The 18,688-nt window shown below is 39.0% G+C and overlaps 1 protein-coding gene across 23 annotated transcripts in view; it reads left to right on the top strand.

The window, feature by feature from the left end:
• The window catches only part of DOCK3 (dedicator of cytokinesis 3), a 220,321-nt gene that overhangs the window by 111,340 nt on the left and 90,293 nt on the right, over nt 1-18,688 (top strand). For all 23 annotated transcript variants that reach the window (XM_074603250.1, XM_074603258.1, XM_074603251.1 and 20 more), the window contains 4 exons: nt 855-936; nt 7,212-7,272; nt 9,500-9,647; nt 17,420-17,508. In XM_074603250.1, the coding sequence (XP_074459351.1) occupies nt 855-936; nt 7,212-7,272; nt 9,500-9,647; nt 17,420-17,508 (380 nt within the window). The remainder of the gene's footprint in view (nt 1-854; nt 937-7,211; nt 7,273-9,499; nt 9,648-17,419; nt 17,509-18,688) is intronic.

An 18,688-nucleotide genomic window follows, 5' to 3' on the forward strand; every position in this document is an offset into this window, starting at 1 on the left:
TCAGATTTTTCAGGCCAACAGTGGGTAATATGCTGGAAAAATGTGTTTCAGTCAAGTAAAGGTTACTGGAGTTGATACAGTCAAATTGAAAGGATCTGTGATATAATGGAAATGTAACTAGAAGGTTTAATGATGTGCTCTTGCTTTATTTCTGTGAATCAGTATGAAGAAAATTCTGGTCGATACTTGGTGTGTTGTTGCACATACAGTGAATAGATTGCTCTTACTCCTCTGATTTATTTGTATACATAAATTCTCTGTCTGAAGAAATACTGCCAACGTCCATGGCTTACCATCCATAGTATTTCTTTTGCAGTCTGGCTAAACACGCTGGTTTTGCTGGAAAAAGGGTGGTTTAATTTGATTGATAAGCGGTTCTATCCATTGAATGTGTTTGAATTAGTGTATTGCTTCTATAAATAGTATATGTTGAAGGAGATTGCTTAATTGGTATTCTTGTTACTTTTAGTTTTGAGTGGATTTTAATGAACTCCATTTTACCAAAGGCAGTGTACGCCTCAGCGAGTGTAGCTCAGCCTTTGCCTGAAGTCGTTGTAATGTGTTCAGATCCTGTGCTTCATATACTCACATTATTTTAATGTTATTGCATCATGAATATGCATCAACACGATGTTTTTACATGCAAAGTAATTGCTATTAAAAGTCTTCTATGCTATTCCATGTAATTTTATCTAGATCAGAGAGTACTGTTTCATATGCTTTGGGAATTAAAAAATTTAAATACTTAGTGCAGCTTTTTAAAAAAAAACGAACAACATATCTACCTGTATTTTTATGTTGAAGTGTGTACGTGAAACTCTTGTTTATTTTTTTTAATGTTGTTTGCTTTTTAGTGAGAGGTTTATGGTGAGGTTAAACAAGAACGGAGGCCCCAGGAATCCAGAGAAGATAGATCGAATGTGTGCACTTTTCACAGTACGTGTCCGTTCCCTTTCTTCTTCCCTTATAGTAGTATAATTGTAGATGTAGTCACCCTCAGGGGGAAAAAAACAATTCTTCCTTTCCAGTATATTGAGTAGAATGGAAGCTGTTTCTAAGTTTTGTTATGTTTATAATTAAATGTTAACATAAGAAAATGGACATACATCTAAATTATTTTTATGGCTAAGTAAATGTTCTGAAGTACTTCCTTTTAAGTGCATTTTTTCCTGCTTATAGTTTGAAATTTTGAATATTTTCATTGCATGTACTATACTCTTAGACAACAGGGCATAGGACAAACCTGTGTTGGCCTGAATATAAAGCAAGGCACTTTTTTCAGAATCAAAGTTAGAAAAACAACTACACCACCACACACACGCACACAAAACCAGAATTCTCCAAACGGATCTTTGTCACGGGCCGCTCAAGAGCCCGCGTGGCAGCCGCAGGTAGATGGTGCAGCAGTGGCCTCCCAGGTCGGCAGCACGGTGTGTGTGATGGAACAGGAGACCGGGACGTGCTGCAGAAGCAGCAGCCAGGTTGAGCTACAGAGGGTTGGTTGTAATAAAGGAAACAGTGTGCCTTGTGAAGTATCTACAGCAGGTCTGTGCAAATAGCTACCCCATCCTGACGCAAGGCAGGTACGACCAACTGCACCATCAGTCTTGAACCATCTGTGCCAGAAAGACAGGATAAGTAATATCCATCTGTGGCTCCTACCAGATGATACCTTAGTTGGGAGTGGCATAGCCAGCTAGGACTTAATTCCTTTTTAATTCTTCAGACTCACCTCTTGCCTAACTTCATGGTTTTGGTTATGCCAAAAAAATAGTTTCAAAACACTCAGGCTTTAATATCCAGTCTGCACTGGTCTTAAGTTCTGTTAAAAACTGCCTCAAAATTACATGTCAGACCATGATTTTATCTGTCACTTCTCAGAAAGAATATGGAAATCTAGACACTGAAACTTAACAGCTCATCACAGAATAACTGTAAGGAATTTCAGATCCCAAGTGTGATAAACACCTTCCATCGTGACTCACCTTTAGCTGGTCCACATGCTAGAATCTCTTTGACAGAGATTCTACCTACTCTGAAGAAAAAAATACTGTACTCTACCTCCACTGAAGAAAAAAATATAGCAGACAGCTTTGGTTTAAGGTTTAATTCTGTCAATGTGACCTCTAAGGTCACGCAGAGCTGGACACTGAAATAGATGTGGTCCCCAGCACCATTCCCTTTTCTCCTTCAAGAAGATAGCTGAATTTCTCCTCTTAAGGAGCAGAGCATATCTAGCCAGATGTAAGGATGCTCAGTTCTGCCTCCATCTGGATATGAGATGCAGGTCAATGCAAAATTAGCACTGACATTGGTGCTGACGTCACTAGCAGTTCTGGTTTTGGTACCAGTGAGGTGCTATCAGCTGATTAAATGTCAGCAGAGGTAACAGTGTCTTAGTGTTGTCCTTGGCACTGATGTCTTTGCTGTTGGTAACTCAAAACCAAATGTCTTTCTCTTCTAAGAGAAAGGTGGCCAGGGAGAGCAAGCTTCAGTACTGGTCTATGGTTCGTGCAGAAGGGTTGAGTATAGGATTAAGAAATGCTCAGATTATTCCCAAAAGCAGCACAGCCGAGTTCATACCAAGTTTGGCACTTTCTGGCCCCTGAGGTTCATCATTTGTAAAAAGGTTTTCACCATCAAACTTCCCCCTCTGCACTGATGCCACACTCCTTGGGGTCATGCAGCCTCTGTCTTTTTCATGCTGTTTTCTGGATAGTGTGAAACAGTTTTGCTCTGGTGACCCGCAAACCAATCTTTACACGGTTTCAAAAATACAAAAAGAATCATGATACGCTACAGCCAAAGGCGTAACGTCTTTCCAGAAGAGACCTGCTGCATATTATGAATGGGGCCACCCTAGTCTAAAAGAGGCCAGCCCCGAGTATTGCAGACTCACGCTGCTCTATGGCGCCTGTCCTGCTGACCAGAGATCTCTCCCGAGCTACCTTTCCACTTAACTATACAAAAATACCAAAGCTGCCTCGGTATCAGCTCTCAGAGATGCTTAGACTTGTTGGCTGTCACTCTCTCTGGTAGAATGTATGCTCTACGTAACAGGAATTACGATAATTGGGAAAATAATCTATGCAAAAAATTGCACATTTCTGGGACAATATTTTTCATCAATGTATGCAAAGAACTTTCCAAAGTATGTGGCAAAGGAGCAACAAATAATAGCTTTTCGAATAACTATTTTGTCTGCAATCGTTCTCTCTTATCACAATCTCTTAATTATGAAACTATTCCAAAATAAGATAGTTCTATGATTTTCAGGTTTTTTCCCAAGTTCGTGTTAGTCTTGCCTTTAAATCTAGTTATTTCCTCACCCTCCCCTGCACCCTGCAGTATCTTTGTAAAACTAATCTTTCCCAGAGGCAAGAAGCCCCATATCTTAGATAATTCAAGGTATCCTTGTCTTTTCCTGCTATCTCTGTTGCTCCTAGGCGTTCAGCTGTCTCCTTGTGTAGGATATCAAATTTACTTAGGTTTTGTTTTCTAATCTGCTGTCACATCATACCAGAGGTGAGAAACTGCTTCCTCTGAAGATTAAAGCTCACTCAAGCAAACCTCAGCCTATGCACACTTTAGAAACATTCTGGTGTCTGAATTAAAATGGAACTTCACAGTATAAGCTTGCTATTTTTGTTAAATACCTAACTCTCTGTGGCCTATGAGGCTGGCAACTGAATTTGGTAAAGTTGTTTAAACAACTAATGAGCAGCAGCCAGGTATTCTTGATTCCACTGTTTTGGCGGTGGGGGTGGTTGGGGCTTTTTTAACATAAAATTAGACCTTTATAGAAACCAAAATTGTAAAGAACTAACCATTATTATAGAGTAACTCTTTTCCATACCTAATACTGGGGGGGGGAGAGAAGAAGGGAGGGGATTACGGGTGATTGTCTAAGAAGCCATGCAATTAGAATTATTATGGAATTATTCTGTTTATCAACCAGTACCATTTAAGAAGCTCAGAAGGATGAGGGAAATAAACCCCCTGTGGATGCAGTGCTAAAAACACTTTTCTGGAAATTGATTTATTTATATTGCACAGAAGCAAATATTAAATGTAATTTGTCCTCTTCTGGGTCCTAAGTCATGTGCATGGATTCTCTGCAAAGAAATTATCTGCAGACTTCCTCACAGGGGTTTTTGGTCATTTGGTTCCTGTCATAGTAAGAATTTCTCCCCTTGTAAGTAGCCTCTGCTGTACAAAATGAAATACAAGGCCATCTGGGCCCACATTTCTTGTCTTTTGACTGTGACACAGTATATTTTTTGTGAAATCGAAAAGTGACGAAAGTGTGAACCCATCAATATGTGCATGCCCTACCATTTTCTGATACTTTGACAGCTGCCCTTTGAAAAAATAGTTCTCTAAATTGCTGTTAATTAGAACTGGTAATCTGATAGTATCATAAAATTCCCCCTGTCAAATCACAGGTATTTTCAAGAATCTATTTCTCTCTAGAGTATTAAGTACTACCTCCAAGGTTTTTTTTCTTTTTGAAATGTACTGTCAGGTGCTACTGAGATTAAAACTATGTCAAATCCCTTCTTATTGCGGAACTCCAGTTTCTCCAAGACGTGCAAGATAAAGCCTACCATATGCTACCCTGGTATGTTAGGTGATGAAGAAAGCCTAGAAAGTATGTTCCCTCATTCACACAGCAGCAAAATAAGACTTGAGGAGAAAACGCTAAGGAAGATTTATATAGCTTAATTCTTTGGCTCCAGAGAGACACGCTCTGCTAGCTGGTGAGCATACCAAACAGCGTATTTGCAACTCTGCATATACAGCCCAGGGAGATACAGTGCTCCTTTTCAACAGAGTAAGAAGATACAGACATTAATTTATTACTTGCCTGCTGTAATTTAGCAATATAACGCTATTTGAAGGGGACTGAAACTTCTCCTTAGAGTAAACTCTCTGTATGCCTAGCTCTCAGTCGCTGTGCCCGGATTGTGTTGTGCTGTATCTCACTGTCATCTCAGGTTCAGTGTTTATGTGCATTACCATCATAATCTCAGTTGTTGAGATTTGGATTCTCAAACCACACGGGAAAGAAATTTGCTGTGTGAATTAAAGTTCGTGTTTTAGCTTCCAGAAAAATATTATTTTTAATTCACCAAATTGGTTCAAACTAGGAATGACAGAACTTAGGTGTCCACAGTCTAAAATTTTCTCCCCCTTTATTTAAAAATTGCATTATTTCCTTTTACAGTGATTTTGATACCATGTAGTTCTGTTTTTTTTAAAGAAAAATACAAGACTTTATCTGAATCTGAGATTTTTCCAGTTGATTTTTGCATTGTATTTAAAAAAAAGAGAAATTAGTATTAGAAGGCCAAAGTACGTTTGTGTGTAGATGAATCTGCCAGTGTTGTTCTCCCCACACAACTGTACGTATTGGAGGTGACTGTTACCACTGGGATGGATATCTTCATTCAGTTGGAAAGAGAAAAGTGAAGAAACATGAGCACGTAGCCATCATCTCAAGTTGTTTGTAAAATCATACGTAAAAAACCAAAAAGGTGACGTCCATTGCCTCAGTGTATGGGGAGGAGTGAAGTGAGCTGGAGAAGTGAAGTGCTGGAGAGCACAAGGAGCCTTTTTGCATCCAAGTCTAAAACATGAATGAATATTCTCACAGTGCATGTTATCTGTTTAAAATCTTCTTGCCTTGGAGGTTAGTAGCATAAGGAAAACTTGTTGAACAATGCTAATGCTTTTAGGAAGAAATGTTTAGATCTTTCTTCTAATTTAAAAAAAATGTGGGGGAGGAAAGTTGATCTCTGTTTATAATGTTATCAGAAAAAAAGTACAAAATGCCAAGGAAATTGCAATAAGACAGCTTCTAACATGTGAATGCAAAATGCCACATTAACGAATTATTGACAAGTACTCTATCTTTATTTTCTTAATTTAGTATTTTTTAATAATAAAGATTTGTCAGGGTCAATAATACCTTTTTGTCTTCAGTAGCTTCAGCTTTCCTTTTACTCTTTCGTAGGTTCTTCTTTTCCCATTTTTTGGCTTTTCTTCAAGATGATTTTTGAAAGTTTTAACCTGCTATTCTGGGACATGGAATCTCAGAGTTTTCGTCCATGTATACAGTTGCTTGCCATAAACATAATTTTGGGGAGGTCTTAAGGTCCTGTGTTTTGCTAAGCAATTACCTCATCTTAAAACTGAGTTTATTTCTTAGTTTCTCCAATACCCTCTCGCTGTTTCAAACATACTAAATACAAGAGTGACCATCTATGCTACTTAAACAGTTAGAATGTTTTTAGCCAACTGTGACCCTTTCCAACTACCGTGCTTCCCAAATAATCCCTTAGAGTGGGGCAGAGAGCATTCCCAGCCAGCAGTATGCACGCAGCCTTCCCTGCTTTTGGACTTCTAAGAAGGTTAGCTATGAAATAGCTGCCCTTGGCTCTCATCAGCTCATACCGATAAAGCCTGTGGGTTCTATGCGTGGTTGAGACACTGCCTTGCCGCTTTCATAATGTAATGAACATTTATCATATGAAACAGGCTTAAAGCTGCACATTCAAAAGCATTAAAATAAACCGTGTCTCTGAGTCTCCAGCCTTTTTTCCTCTTCAGCCTTTCGCTTGTTCTGAGGAATTGCACCTATCCACTCATAAAATAAAACAGCCTTGAAGTTTTGTCTAAATCCTGATAGTCATGCTGCAAATTTTTTCTAGAGCCATCGTGTTGGGACTCTACGATGAGCAGTCAAAAGCCAAAACAGGAAAGCAGAAGCCAAGGAACGTGGTTAGGGACGAGTCTGGGACCTGTAGTCAGGGGATGGGGTGAAGGAAGGCACAATGGGTGGCAGCCGAGGTAACTCAGGCGTTTAAATTTACTTCGTAAATTTAATACAGTCTAATAGTGGGTTCGTATTAAGGATTAAATGAACATTTTAAATGTTTGCTAGAATTCTGATACAGAACCACCAGTCAGTGGTGGAAAATTTCTTTTCCTTCTAAAGAGCATTCCAACCAAATATAATCCTTCTATGCTTTATTTTTCTGTCTGTAAATTAGAAATAGTAATGCTTTCTTTTAATTAAAGAGGCAGGAGCTAAGTCAATGGAGAGTAATACTGTGTAGTTCTTATCGTTTGTGAGAATTTTGCAGGCACTTATTTTGGAATCGGAATATGTTCCTTTTTTAATGTCTGTTTTTTTTGCAATCTGTCAGGATCTCAGCAGCAAGGACATGAAGAGAGATTTGTACATAGTTGCCCATGTAATTCGAATAGGTACAGTATGATTTATTACTTGAAATATATACAGTTAACAATGTTTTTCCAGTATTTTTGTATGTATTTTTTACTTAACTGACATTACGATGATTTAGCCAGTTAGAAAACTCAGCTATAGGCTGTGCTTATCTGCTGAGATTAATATTCAAACCATACGTAGCTAAGTGTTAAAAGGCTACTGATGACTGTTTAACGGTGATTTATTTTTTTTCTCAGTCTGAAACAAAATATTTGATTAAATGCCACAATTTGGGGAGGAAGGAGGAACTAAAAAGGCTTTTTGTTTAATGTTCCAAAATTTCAGCTGAGGTCTTTTTACTGATGATATATAGATAGTTCACAGGGCGGGACATCAGCGTACCTGGCCGTTCATATCTAGTAAATCAGAGGCTGTTAGACAAATATATATAGAGAGATCTGGTTTTCACTGCAGGAGGCTGCAGCACTTCCAAGAACCCGCACCTGGCAGGTGTTCCTTCTATCTCCTGATGCCAAAAAGGAGCAGTAGCAGCAGTACCTGCCTGCTGGAAGCCTACCAAGCTTTGCAGCCCAACGTTTAGCAGTGTCTACGTGCTTCTTTTCAAGTTCTCTTTGGATAGCTCTACACGAGCAGCCAAGGAGAGATTTGGATGCGTAGTACTGAGACCTGACCCTACTCAAGGAAAAAAGCCCTTCCTTGCTAATGTTTGACAAGTCACCTGCTACGGAGTGCGTTTCTCTGCCTATCCTTAGGCCAGGCTGGGCTTCATTTATTCTTTTTGAGATCTACAGTAGCAAGAATGGAAAGCGTTTATGATCAAAGTTGAATTTAGATTGTGTCTTATACGGTGTAGTGCAGTGCTCGAAGTAGTTCATGGACAGCTAGATGAATTTTTAAGCCCAGCAGCATGTTTAAACGAAGTGACTATATGACTTCTGGTATGTGAATTAAATTGCTAGAATCTCCTTTAGATGGAAGGTGTTGGATGGAAAAAAAGCTCTAGTTAAAAAGGATATAATTGGTTACTATCAGTGAGTTAAATGGTTCTAAATTATGACTGTATGTACTTTCACTGAGAAATTAGCAAGTAAATATTTTACCTATGTTAAGCATAACTTATTTCAAATATTTAGACCTAAAACGTTAACAACATACATTAGGAATAACAGACAGTCTCTTCAGTTGTATTATTCTAAACAACTGAGTAGGGTACTGTCTTTCAGATTTTTCAGGTTTTCAGTTAGCTGAAAAATGGCTAGGTAGTGTTTGCAACGAGAGTGTGTTCAACCCTATTTCCAGCATCCATTACCAGCCACAGATAGCTTTTCTGAAGTACAGGAGGTCTGAACAGCCAGTGAAACCATAGCTTTGTTGTGTTGTCCTGTGAATGACAATATGCCTTCTAAGTCACAAGTGTGTTAGAAGGGTCAGTTTTTCATTATCTAACTTCACTGTGTCATGATATGTCTAAAAGTTAGAATTACACTGTATCACTTGAGATGATAAATGAAGCTTGTGGAAAGATACGCTGTAGTTCAAGCTCAGATTTTTAACCTTGATGCCAGAAGTGCTGGACAAATTATTATACGTAATGTTACAAATTGGCTTAGATTATCATAGTGATTTTTCTGGTCTTGGTTTAGATTATTGTAGTGATTTTTCTGGTCTTGGCATTTTTTACTCTACTAAAAAACTGCTTTAGCGATAGGAAGTTAATTGTTGAGCAGCTTCATATCTCAGAATTCACCTTTATGTGCTCCAAGACAAACATGACAAATGATACAATATATATAATATGTTTCCTTAAATATAGAGTGAAAATTTGTGTAAATGCTGGACTATAGTGGAAGGACCACAGTGAATCTCTGTGTGGATACAGAGAGGTGAGCACAAGCCATATTCTTGGCTCATTCAAGAGATGATCTGTAGTCAACCCAGCTGGATGCAAATACGTGTCATGGGGCTGCAGATCAAAGACGGCCAGACGTGACACTGTTAGCTTTGCCCTTGAGTTTTCTGTTAGCGAAATGAGGTGATGTGCCTTAATCAAAGTAGCCCAGTGGGTCAGGTAGGGTGAAATGCACCTCTACATTTGAAAACATACCAGAAGAAAAGAGAGTGGGAGGTATCGAGAAGACTGCAAGCTGTAGCTGAAAAGTAGTGTAGCTATGCATGTTCAGAGGAATAATAGAAGAGAATGGCTCCACGTGAATCTCTAATATTTTACATTTCTTTTAATTTTAGGTCGCATGTTGCTAAATGATTCAAAAAAAGGCCCCCCTCATTTACACTATCGCCGCCCCTATGGCTGTGCAGTATTGAGCATCATGGATGTACTTCAGTCAATCTCTGAAATAAAAGAAGAGAAGGATTTTGTTCTCAAAGTTTACACGTGAGTAATTCCTAGAAGGAAAAGAATTAGGAAAAACACTTTGTACATGTTGGGTTATGAGATGCTAAAGAAGTATTAAATACCCAGGGGACTATAAACTGCATTTTTTCCTTTGTCCTTCTCACAAGGTAAACTAGTGCTGTTTGCACTGGTTTTTGCTCCTTTGTTATTCCAGAAGCTCATAGAAACTAATGAATATTATCACAGATGTTTCAGGTATGTGAAATGCTTCAGAAATCATTGAATATGGCCCAAATCTATGTGACATGCAAAGCTGCACTTTTATTAATACAATTTATTTTAAGTCTGCTAAGCTCAAAACCAGAGAAATACACTGTGTTTCACCTGATGAAGGGAATAGTTACTCATTCCCCATCTCCTGTTCCTTATCAGTCATGGTGACCAACAAAAGCAGTAGAAAACAACTGAAGGCAACCAGTGTGTGACCAAAAATTCAAAACAAGTCAACATTTTTTTGTGCAAGAATCTATCTTCGCTTATTTGTGATTTTGAACTTTGAACTAAGAAATTCTTATTATGAAATGTGGTTTCACAGTTGTAATAAAGAGGCCACAGACGAACTGTCTGGAGACTGCAAGGAATATTTAAATCTCCTGTCAGTGAGGATAAATACTGGCAGGATCTGCTTTGCAGATGGGCTGATACACAGCTGTCACTACTTTGCGGTCTGTGGCCACTATTCCAAGTAATAAGATAATTTGGGGGGTTATAGAACTTTTATTCTTTGGGAAGTGTGTTCAGCAGGAGAAAATCCGCCATTCAACTATAAATTAAAAAAATGGCTTTCACCATTCACTGAAAGATTCTTGGATACATCAGAAATCTGTAAGTCCAAAGAAAAATCTGAGTCAACTCTTTCATTCTTTTTTTGTCAACAGTGATGAAAACCGCAGCAAAAATGTCACGTTATAGGGAAGAAAATGATCTTCTCTTTGTCAATAGAATCTGGATGATCTTGGCATTTTGTCACCATTCAGTTTCAGCTTATCTCAGACCAGTGGGTTTTGGTTATGTAGTGTATGTTAGTACTGGCCTGTAGATTTGTGTTAATATATTGCAAGTGCAACAATGTGAATGTTTACAGCAATGAAACATTCTGAATATCAGATTCCTGATTTGATGCTCTTTTAATGCATCTTTAGCTGCTGCTTCACTGAACAATGGGAGAGAAAAAAAATCCGTAAAATATGAGGCTTCTCCACTTGTCAGTGACAAATAAAGTCATGGAGCCAGTTAGAGCAATCCAAAGTCCTAGTATTATGATAAAAAAAAAAATCACAGATAGAGAGCTTTCCTTTTCTTCCTCTTAATCTGAAGTGTTTTGTAAATGTGGATTCTCTTCACGCCACCCGAAGTACCAGCTGTATCTGGGTGAATGTTTCAGTAGGTTTCTACCAGCTGTTCTTCACCGCTGCTTCCCCACGCCCTTTGTTGTTAACATCCACGCACAGCCGTTGCTGCTTCCCAGGGAGGCCCATGACAGAATTCAACTCTGTAATCAGATGCTTGTAATTTTTTATCACTGCTATCACCCGCTTGAGTTGTTTTAAGTCTTGTACATCATTATTTTATGCTACTGCTGCTTGGAGCGTTCTCTCTAAACCTCCAACAAAACTCTTCAGAAGGGAAGATGGATATATCTAAAGGGCACCAGCTTATCCCTTTTGCAGCTTTAATAGCTGTTGGTCTTCCATGATAGAATGTTTTCACAGGTTTATCTGCTTGCATCTTCTCTTCGCACGTTCTTTTAGCTAACCCACCTTTTCTTGCTTTGTAGACTAAAATTGAAGTGACACATTTTTGTCCTTTGTAAGTTTAAAATTGTACATGAATGCTTAAACAACGCTGCACTCATTTTCTTACCTGCTGCTCTCTGATTATTGTTAAAATGCCTCAGGCCAACCCAAAAACATCATAGAGATGAAATAAGGAGGGAGGTGTATTTGTATTTTTAAATGAGCGGTAAAAAGCATTCTTTTTGTACGCTATCTGGCTAAAGCTAAAGCTTACAGCTGCCACAAATGAGGCAGCCAGCGTACAGCCAGAACAGCCTTTTCACGGGGAGAAGGTGGAAAAAAAAATTGAGAGACTGGAGACCTAACAAGGGCTGAAACAAATACATGGTGTTTCACTGGAGACTTCTGCTGGATCGACAAGAGAGAATGCTTATGGAAAGTAAAAAAAATCAATTTACTTCAGCAGTCTTTCTCAGCTTGCCTTGTTAAAGATTTATGTCTGAAAAATACTTCTTTCTCACAATCCAGATTTTGCTGTTTGTTAATCCCGCAGTCACATTATAATCTTACTAAGAGGATATAGTACCACAGCTCTAGTTATAAGCTCATTATGTAAAAGCATGAAGGTTTACTTTTATAATTCTATTTAATAATATACATGTAAAATATTTTAAAAGTGAGATGGAAACTTAATTCTTTTTTTTCTGAGATCGTTGTTTGATATTTTTGTGTGACTTTTTAATGGAGTTTTTTGCTCATTGGACATTACTCTTTGTGTCAATCTTCCCATTCCCCTAAAAACTCCATGTTATATTCATATTATCTTTTTCAGTTGGTATTTATTTTTGCCCTATTTTCTCTCAGTCCTTTATTTTTCTCCTTTTCTAGCACTAGCTCTTAAAATGCCTTCCTCTTAATGCGGTGTATTGCCTGAATGCCTTTCCCTTTTGATACCGAGCTGTTGCTATTTGCCCAGCTGGACAAGAGCGTACATTGCATTTCTGTCCCCATCAGGGTCTGATGTCGTATGGCAAACATTCCAAATGGTAAATTCACTGTAGAACCAGCCAACCTGAAAAGGTGATGGATGGCTCAGGAGAAAATTCTTATTTAAACTAGAAATACATTTTGTAATACATTTGGTATTTAGGCAAGTAAAATATTAACACAATAAAATGCATTACAGGCAAGTGTTTTCAGGCCAGCATTTCCAACTTGGGAGAACATTCTTCTTTGTGTTCAGGAAACGTAAAGTGCAGCTTACATTGGTAGTTGGTACAAAACTAGCTTTAAGCTATCTTTACAATCCATTGATTTTGGGATGACTTTGTTCCAGGTTAATTTGCAGGCATAAGTCGTTGGAGGCTGAAGTCTATTTTAACTTGCCCTCCAGAGGCTGGTACAGCAACTAAAAAGTTATCAGAGGTTAGAAATTCTCTATGGTCTCACCTGTGAGGATGGAGGATGATACAGAATTTGTCCTATAGGTTATCTGTCTACTTTAAGGGGAACATTATTTACAGTAGCATGAATGATGTTTAATGTGTTGGCAAGAGAAGAGAAGTAAACAATGTGAAGTTAATTATTTTTTTTTTCCTGACAAGTAAGCTGAGTTATGGTTAAAGTTCTGAATTAGCACAGAACACCACAATTATTGAAAGGGTTTTTGTACTGTACATTAATGTCTTAGCTCTGTTGTGTTTGGTTTTGAGATTGTTTGGGGGAGTGCGAATGTAGTCAATTTGTCAGTTTGCCATACTGTTAAATTCTGGAAGGTCACTTCAGTGCTGACCTATCTTGAGTTACTGTGTGCACATCTGATCTCTCCTCCCAGAAAGGATGTAGTAGTTACAGAAGGTATGGAGTGGAGCAACTAAAATGTTTAACAGCGTAGAGTCATTTCTTTACAAGAGAAATTGAGGTGGTGGAGAGCTTCAGTTTGAAGAGAGGAAAGGTGGTGGTGGGAAAGGATACAAGCAAGACTTAAAACATCATGGTGGAGGGTAAACTGTTGTTCACAGAATACAACAGTACAAGAATTACGGATGGTTAATGAAATTGGTAGGAGATGACATTAAAAAAACATGGAAGAAAGTACTTTTTTAGAAAGCAGATAATGATCTTACGGGTTTTATACCCACAGGTTGTTGTGAAGACAGGCAGTACTAGCAGCTCCAAAGGGGGTTAGACAAGTTTATGAACAACAGGTCTGTAAACAGATGAATAGGAGCAGACAAGGATGTACGTTCTAACATCCCTGATGCAACAGCGTCGTGAGCCTGACTGCTCATCTACCCTGCCCAAATAGTATCTCCTATTGCCAGTGTGGGAAGCAATTTTTTTTTAATTATTATTATGTTGATATGTTCTTACCAATCAGCTGAGATGTCTGATACCTAAACACACTGCAGTGAAAGGAGAAATGTTGAGATAGGTGGAGGTAAAATTTCAGGTGGCATAATCCCAACCTAACTGCACCAGGAATACAGCCTGATCAGCATTTTAATGAAATTAATGCTTTTGGGTGGCACACTGGGAGGAAGTAACTCTTAATGGTTTTGCTCCATTTTTCCTTTTGTACTGTCTGTACTTCATATTTAATTTATTCCAAGTTGTCTACGTTCCTTTTGCTTTTACAATAATCAACATTTTGGGGGGGTGGCAGTAAGTGTGCCATAACAGGCTTTGTGGGTTTTCTTGTTATTCTTGGCAGTATACGGTTTTGTAATACTGAAGCTGTAGAAAATTGTCAGCTAGTACTTGTTCTAGATAGCCTTAATTCCTTTTGCCATGCTAGTCCTCAGTTACATAATGCAGCAGACAAAAAAATCCCTACTGGCTTCCCAGTAGCTGGTTCGTATCTTACCCTAGTTTTGCCAACATTATGTGCCCCTGGGGGGGAAACAAAAAAAAAAGGGAAAAAATGTTAATATGCTTCAGAGGAAAGTTGTGCAAAGTGACTTATTCATCAAGACTACTGTCTTGCTACGAGCTGAAGGCTTATGGTCCTTGTTTCTTTTTTTTCTCTTTTTTCATTTTTGTTTGTTTGTTTGGGTTTTTTTAACTTTTAAGAGTAAATAGGACAGAATTTTAATTTAATCATTTAATCCAATTGCACTTCAGGAGAAATAATATTCACTGTTGCTGCTGAGTTAAAAATTGCTGACTTCATGGGAAATCTTTAAGTCTTGCAGTTGCCATTTAAAGCACAATTGAATTTAAAAGACGGCCAGACTTGATCAACATACTGGTGGGGTTTTTTTCTGTTTATTTTATTTTTAACCAATAGCACTTTTTATGGTTAAGGTTCTGGGTTTTTTTCGGTCGGACTATTACACTGGTAAAATTGTCCTTTTGGCTGTGCTTAACGCTAGTGTAAAGTACTACATAACATTTACAGTGTGTCCCTTCATTACGTGCTAACAAGCTATAGCAGTAATGGCGCTCTTTCCCTGGTAGGATTCCGTTCAAGCCTAGTGTGTTCAGCAGGTTGGGTGTACAGTTTTACGTATACTACTGCAAGTAAAATCATACGACTTTGATGTTAAGATAAATAGGAATCCTAATTGAGGTTGATAGGGACTCTCTAGTGTAACCTCTTGCTCCGACCAAGGCCAGCTCTGAGATCAGACCGGGCTGCTCAGGGCTTTATCCAGTCGTGGCTCGGTAACCTCTGAGGATGGCGACTGCACAGCCTCTTTGGGCATCCTGTTCCAATCGTGCATGACTGTCCTCGTGGACAGTCTCATTCTCCAGTCTGAACCCCTCTTGTTTGTGTTTATGCCTGTTGCTTTACACCATCTCACTGTGCACCACTGAAGAATCTGGCTGGCTCTTTTGTCTTAACAACGGCTTGTAGGCCTTGCTGTTAATGTTCCCTCTCTTGCCTTGTCTTCTCCAGGCCGAAACAGGTTCCTCAGCCTCTCGTCCTACAGCATGTGTCCCAGCCGTCTGCCCGGCCACAGGACTCTCTTCAATTGTCTGTTTTGTATTAGAGAGACCCAAACTGAGCACAATATTCTAGGTGCAGACTAACAACCACCAAGTAATGTCTTTTCCCAGTTGACAGTAGAAACATATAAACAAATACTAGTTAAATATTGATACATTGTGTAAACAGTAATTTACAAAATATAGCTCTGAATATATCTTATCCCTGGAGAAAGTTTTCTCTAGCTTTGGATCGTAAACAGAAGTGTGGCACTTCTGACTCAGGTGTCCAAGGTCCAGAAAAAAACAAGAATCAAGGTGTGCTCTTGTTCTGTGCCCTGCTTTGCTGGCTCTTTGCTCACGTGATGATTTTTTTGTGTGTTATCGTTAAAAGGAATCTGTATTTCTCCATAACTGGAAAGGAAACTGAAACATCTGTCCCTGGTGCTCTCAGCTATATCTATCACAATGTAATTTCTAAATGTTGCATTGTCCCTAATTTCTCTCTCCAGAATCTTGCCATCAGAGTAATGAGAATATCTATAGAGCTATAGATATAGTGATTTACAGAGGATTTTTTTTTTTTTAAATGTTGCTCCACTCTAAAAGATTTATACGTAAAGCATGGAATGGAGCAGTGAGGTATTTGTTTTGACTTTCCGCTACACAGTTAGGCAGTATGATTTTATTGGGATGGAACAGCAGCACGCTGCGGCAGAGAGCGTAGCTCCATGTCCCCAGGTCCAGCCAGGCACAAGGCTGAGCACGTGTCCCACGTGTGTGCACACACACGCACACACACACACCCCCCCTGTATACGGACAGCTGGCCACACACATCAACATGGTCAGAAAGTACACACTAATGCAAACACGTGTGGCTCCAAAGGCCTCATCCTATTTTCCTCTCTGGTTTATCAGGATAAAAGCTTATTAGTGGAAGACATACATACATATACGCACTAAAGATCCATCCAGTCCCCGGTTTTAGATGCTCACTTCAGGCACAGACACTCACACCAGACACGCATACTGACAGCAGCCTATTTACACGACTGGGCCATTTTATACCCTGAAACCTCTATTTCCCTGCAATTCATAGTAAGTCTTGAACAATCCCAAAATGCTCTTCCCCAGCGTCCCGTTGTCACCAAAGGCAGTAAGCCGTTGCAGTCTTTAAGCCATCCAGAGAGCCTTTCTGGCTGACTCGTCTTGAGGGGTTTCACACCTGGACCACATGCCGAGCATCCTCCTGCGGCAGCCCAGGAGGAGCCGGGTCAGGGTGCTGTGTTTTCTCTGATGAGATTGTCGGGCTTCCCCCGCCTGCCGTTGTTCCTCTTCTCCTTCGTGTTCAAGATGATGAGCCTTTAACTGCATAACCTAACGGGAAAGAGATGTCGTCGTTTCGGTCCTAGAATTTTATTGAGGATTTACAGATGGTAACATGACTGAAAAAGAAATATAGCGGTATTTACAAATGCTTATTAAAATTACATATAGGTGAATAAACAATTGTGAAATGCTCCTTCAGATGATATGCATACAGAAGCGTATTTTGTGATTTTATATATTCTTGTCCTACAATTTGCGGGGGGGGGGGGAAGTTGCATTCTGTAAAATATGTAGGTATGCAAAAGTCTTGTTGTAAATGTCTGAGATACTAAAAACCTCAGGGTTTTATTTAATCTTTCAAATTTCCCTTTTTATTTCTTGTTTCTAACTTTTTTTTTATTAAGCGCAAAAAGTTAATATATGGCAACAATTAATTTCAGCTTAAAATTTTCTTTGTGCACAGAATTCACCTAAAGGTGTCCAGAGCTTCCTTTGTTCTGTCAAAATATGAACAGTAAAACAATGGCTTCGATGACAGAAAAGTCACCACAGGCTCCCAAGTGTCCATAAAAAGGGGATAACTCTAAGGGAATGTTTTGTTTCCTTCCACTTTTGAAAACAAGAGTTATGTGGGATTTCTCTAGTTCATCAAAACGCCATAACCTTCACGTTATCTCTACAGCAAAGTTGACTTTCCTGTCCTAAGACAGTTCAGCAGAAAGCTTTTAACTTGAAACTTTAACTTTTATTTTAGGTGTAACAACGAAAATGAATGGTGCCAGATCCATGAAAATATTATTCGCAAGTCCAGCACCAAATACACAGCACCCAGCTCAAACTATGGTAAATATTTACTTGTACATTTTTGTCATTATAACAGCTGAAGATATCCCTTAGGGAACTGTTAAGTGTTTATGGCAGAGAAATTCAGTGAGATGCGAGATTATGAATTTCTCTACTTGTGACGATTTAAAAGTTTGGCTAGAATTCATTCACGTTCAGTTTACAGGTGAAAATCAGTATTGCAGCTGCCAATTTAATGAAGAATTGGAAAAAAACCCAAACCAACACCAGCTGATAGCTTACCTTCTCAGATTCAGCTGCCAATAATACTAATTCAGCATGCTAGATTTCCTTCATCATTGTAGCTGTAGTGTTCTTTTCTCTCGAGAGAGGCCAGCAGTGGAGAGAGCTAGTGGCCTGCTACAGCTCTAGAGTGCCCTGCGAGCCTGCCTTCGTCAGCTCTTACAGTTACCGCCTGTGGCTCTCTGCTCGTGAAGCTGCTGGCCCATGGCGGGCTACGACATGAGCGGCAATCAGCATTGGCAAAACTCCTTTAAAAGTTGGGTTTATTTTTTGTGATATTGGCTTAAGTTACTGTGACCGGACTTGGCTGCACAGGAAGTGAAGAATTTAAGTTTTATTCATCAGAATTTCCCTGAGTAAAACTGTCTTCCTTTTCATCCTGTATTCCCTTCAAAATTGCAGGTATAACATGTATCTAAGCCTTGCTCTCCTGAGGATACCGTGCATCCTTGTCAGCAGAAGCAAAGCCAGAGGTTAAATTTGTCTTAATGTATTTGTCTGGTCAGAAAATTCTGACTGCCCAGAAAATACCTGCAAATTAATTATCAAGAAGACTCTCTGAGATAGTTTCGATGCTAAGTGTTTCATTACATAGTTGAGGAGAAGAACTGTCTTGGCAGAGTTTTTGCCACCTTTTAAATCCATTTTTATTTTCCAAGTTAAGGACAGGTAAATACGGAAAGTAAATCTTTTTTGTGTTATCTTATTACCTCATTTAATGATTTCTGCAGTTCGCTAATTCAGAGATCATTGCTATTCCACGCCAAATGAACCAGCCGATAAGAAGCAGTTCTGCTTAGTTACAGCTAGTGTTGTATTCATTACTGAGTGTATGATTTACTGGCATACTGGTGTCCAAATACTGGTATTGTCTTAATTGCACTTGTTTGCACAGTGAGATATTGTAGTGGAATATGCAGTTCACGCTCCCATAGAG

Source organism: Larus michahellis, chromosome 10, assembly GCF_964199755.1.
Source record: "Larus michahellis chromosome 10, bLarMic1.1, whole genome shotgun sequence".
Classification (NCBI taxonomy): domain Eukaryota; kingdom Metazoa; phylum Chordata; class Aves; order Charadriiformes; family Laridae; genus Larus; species Larus michahellis.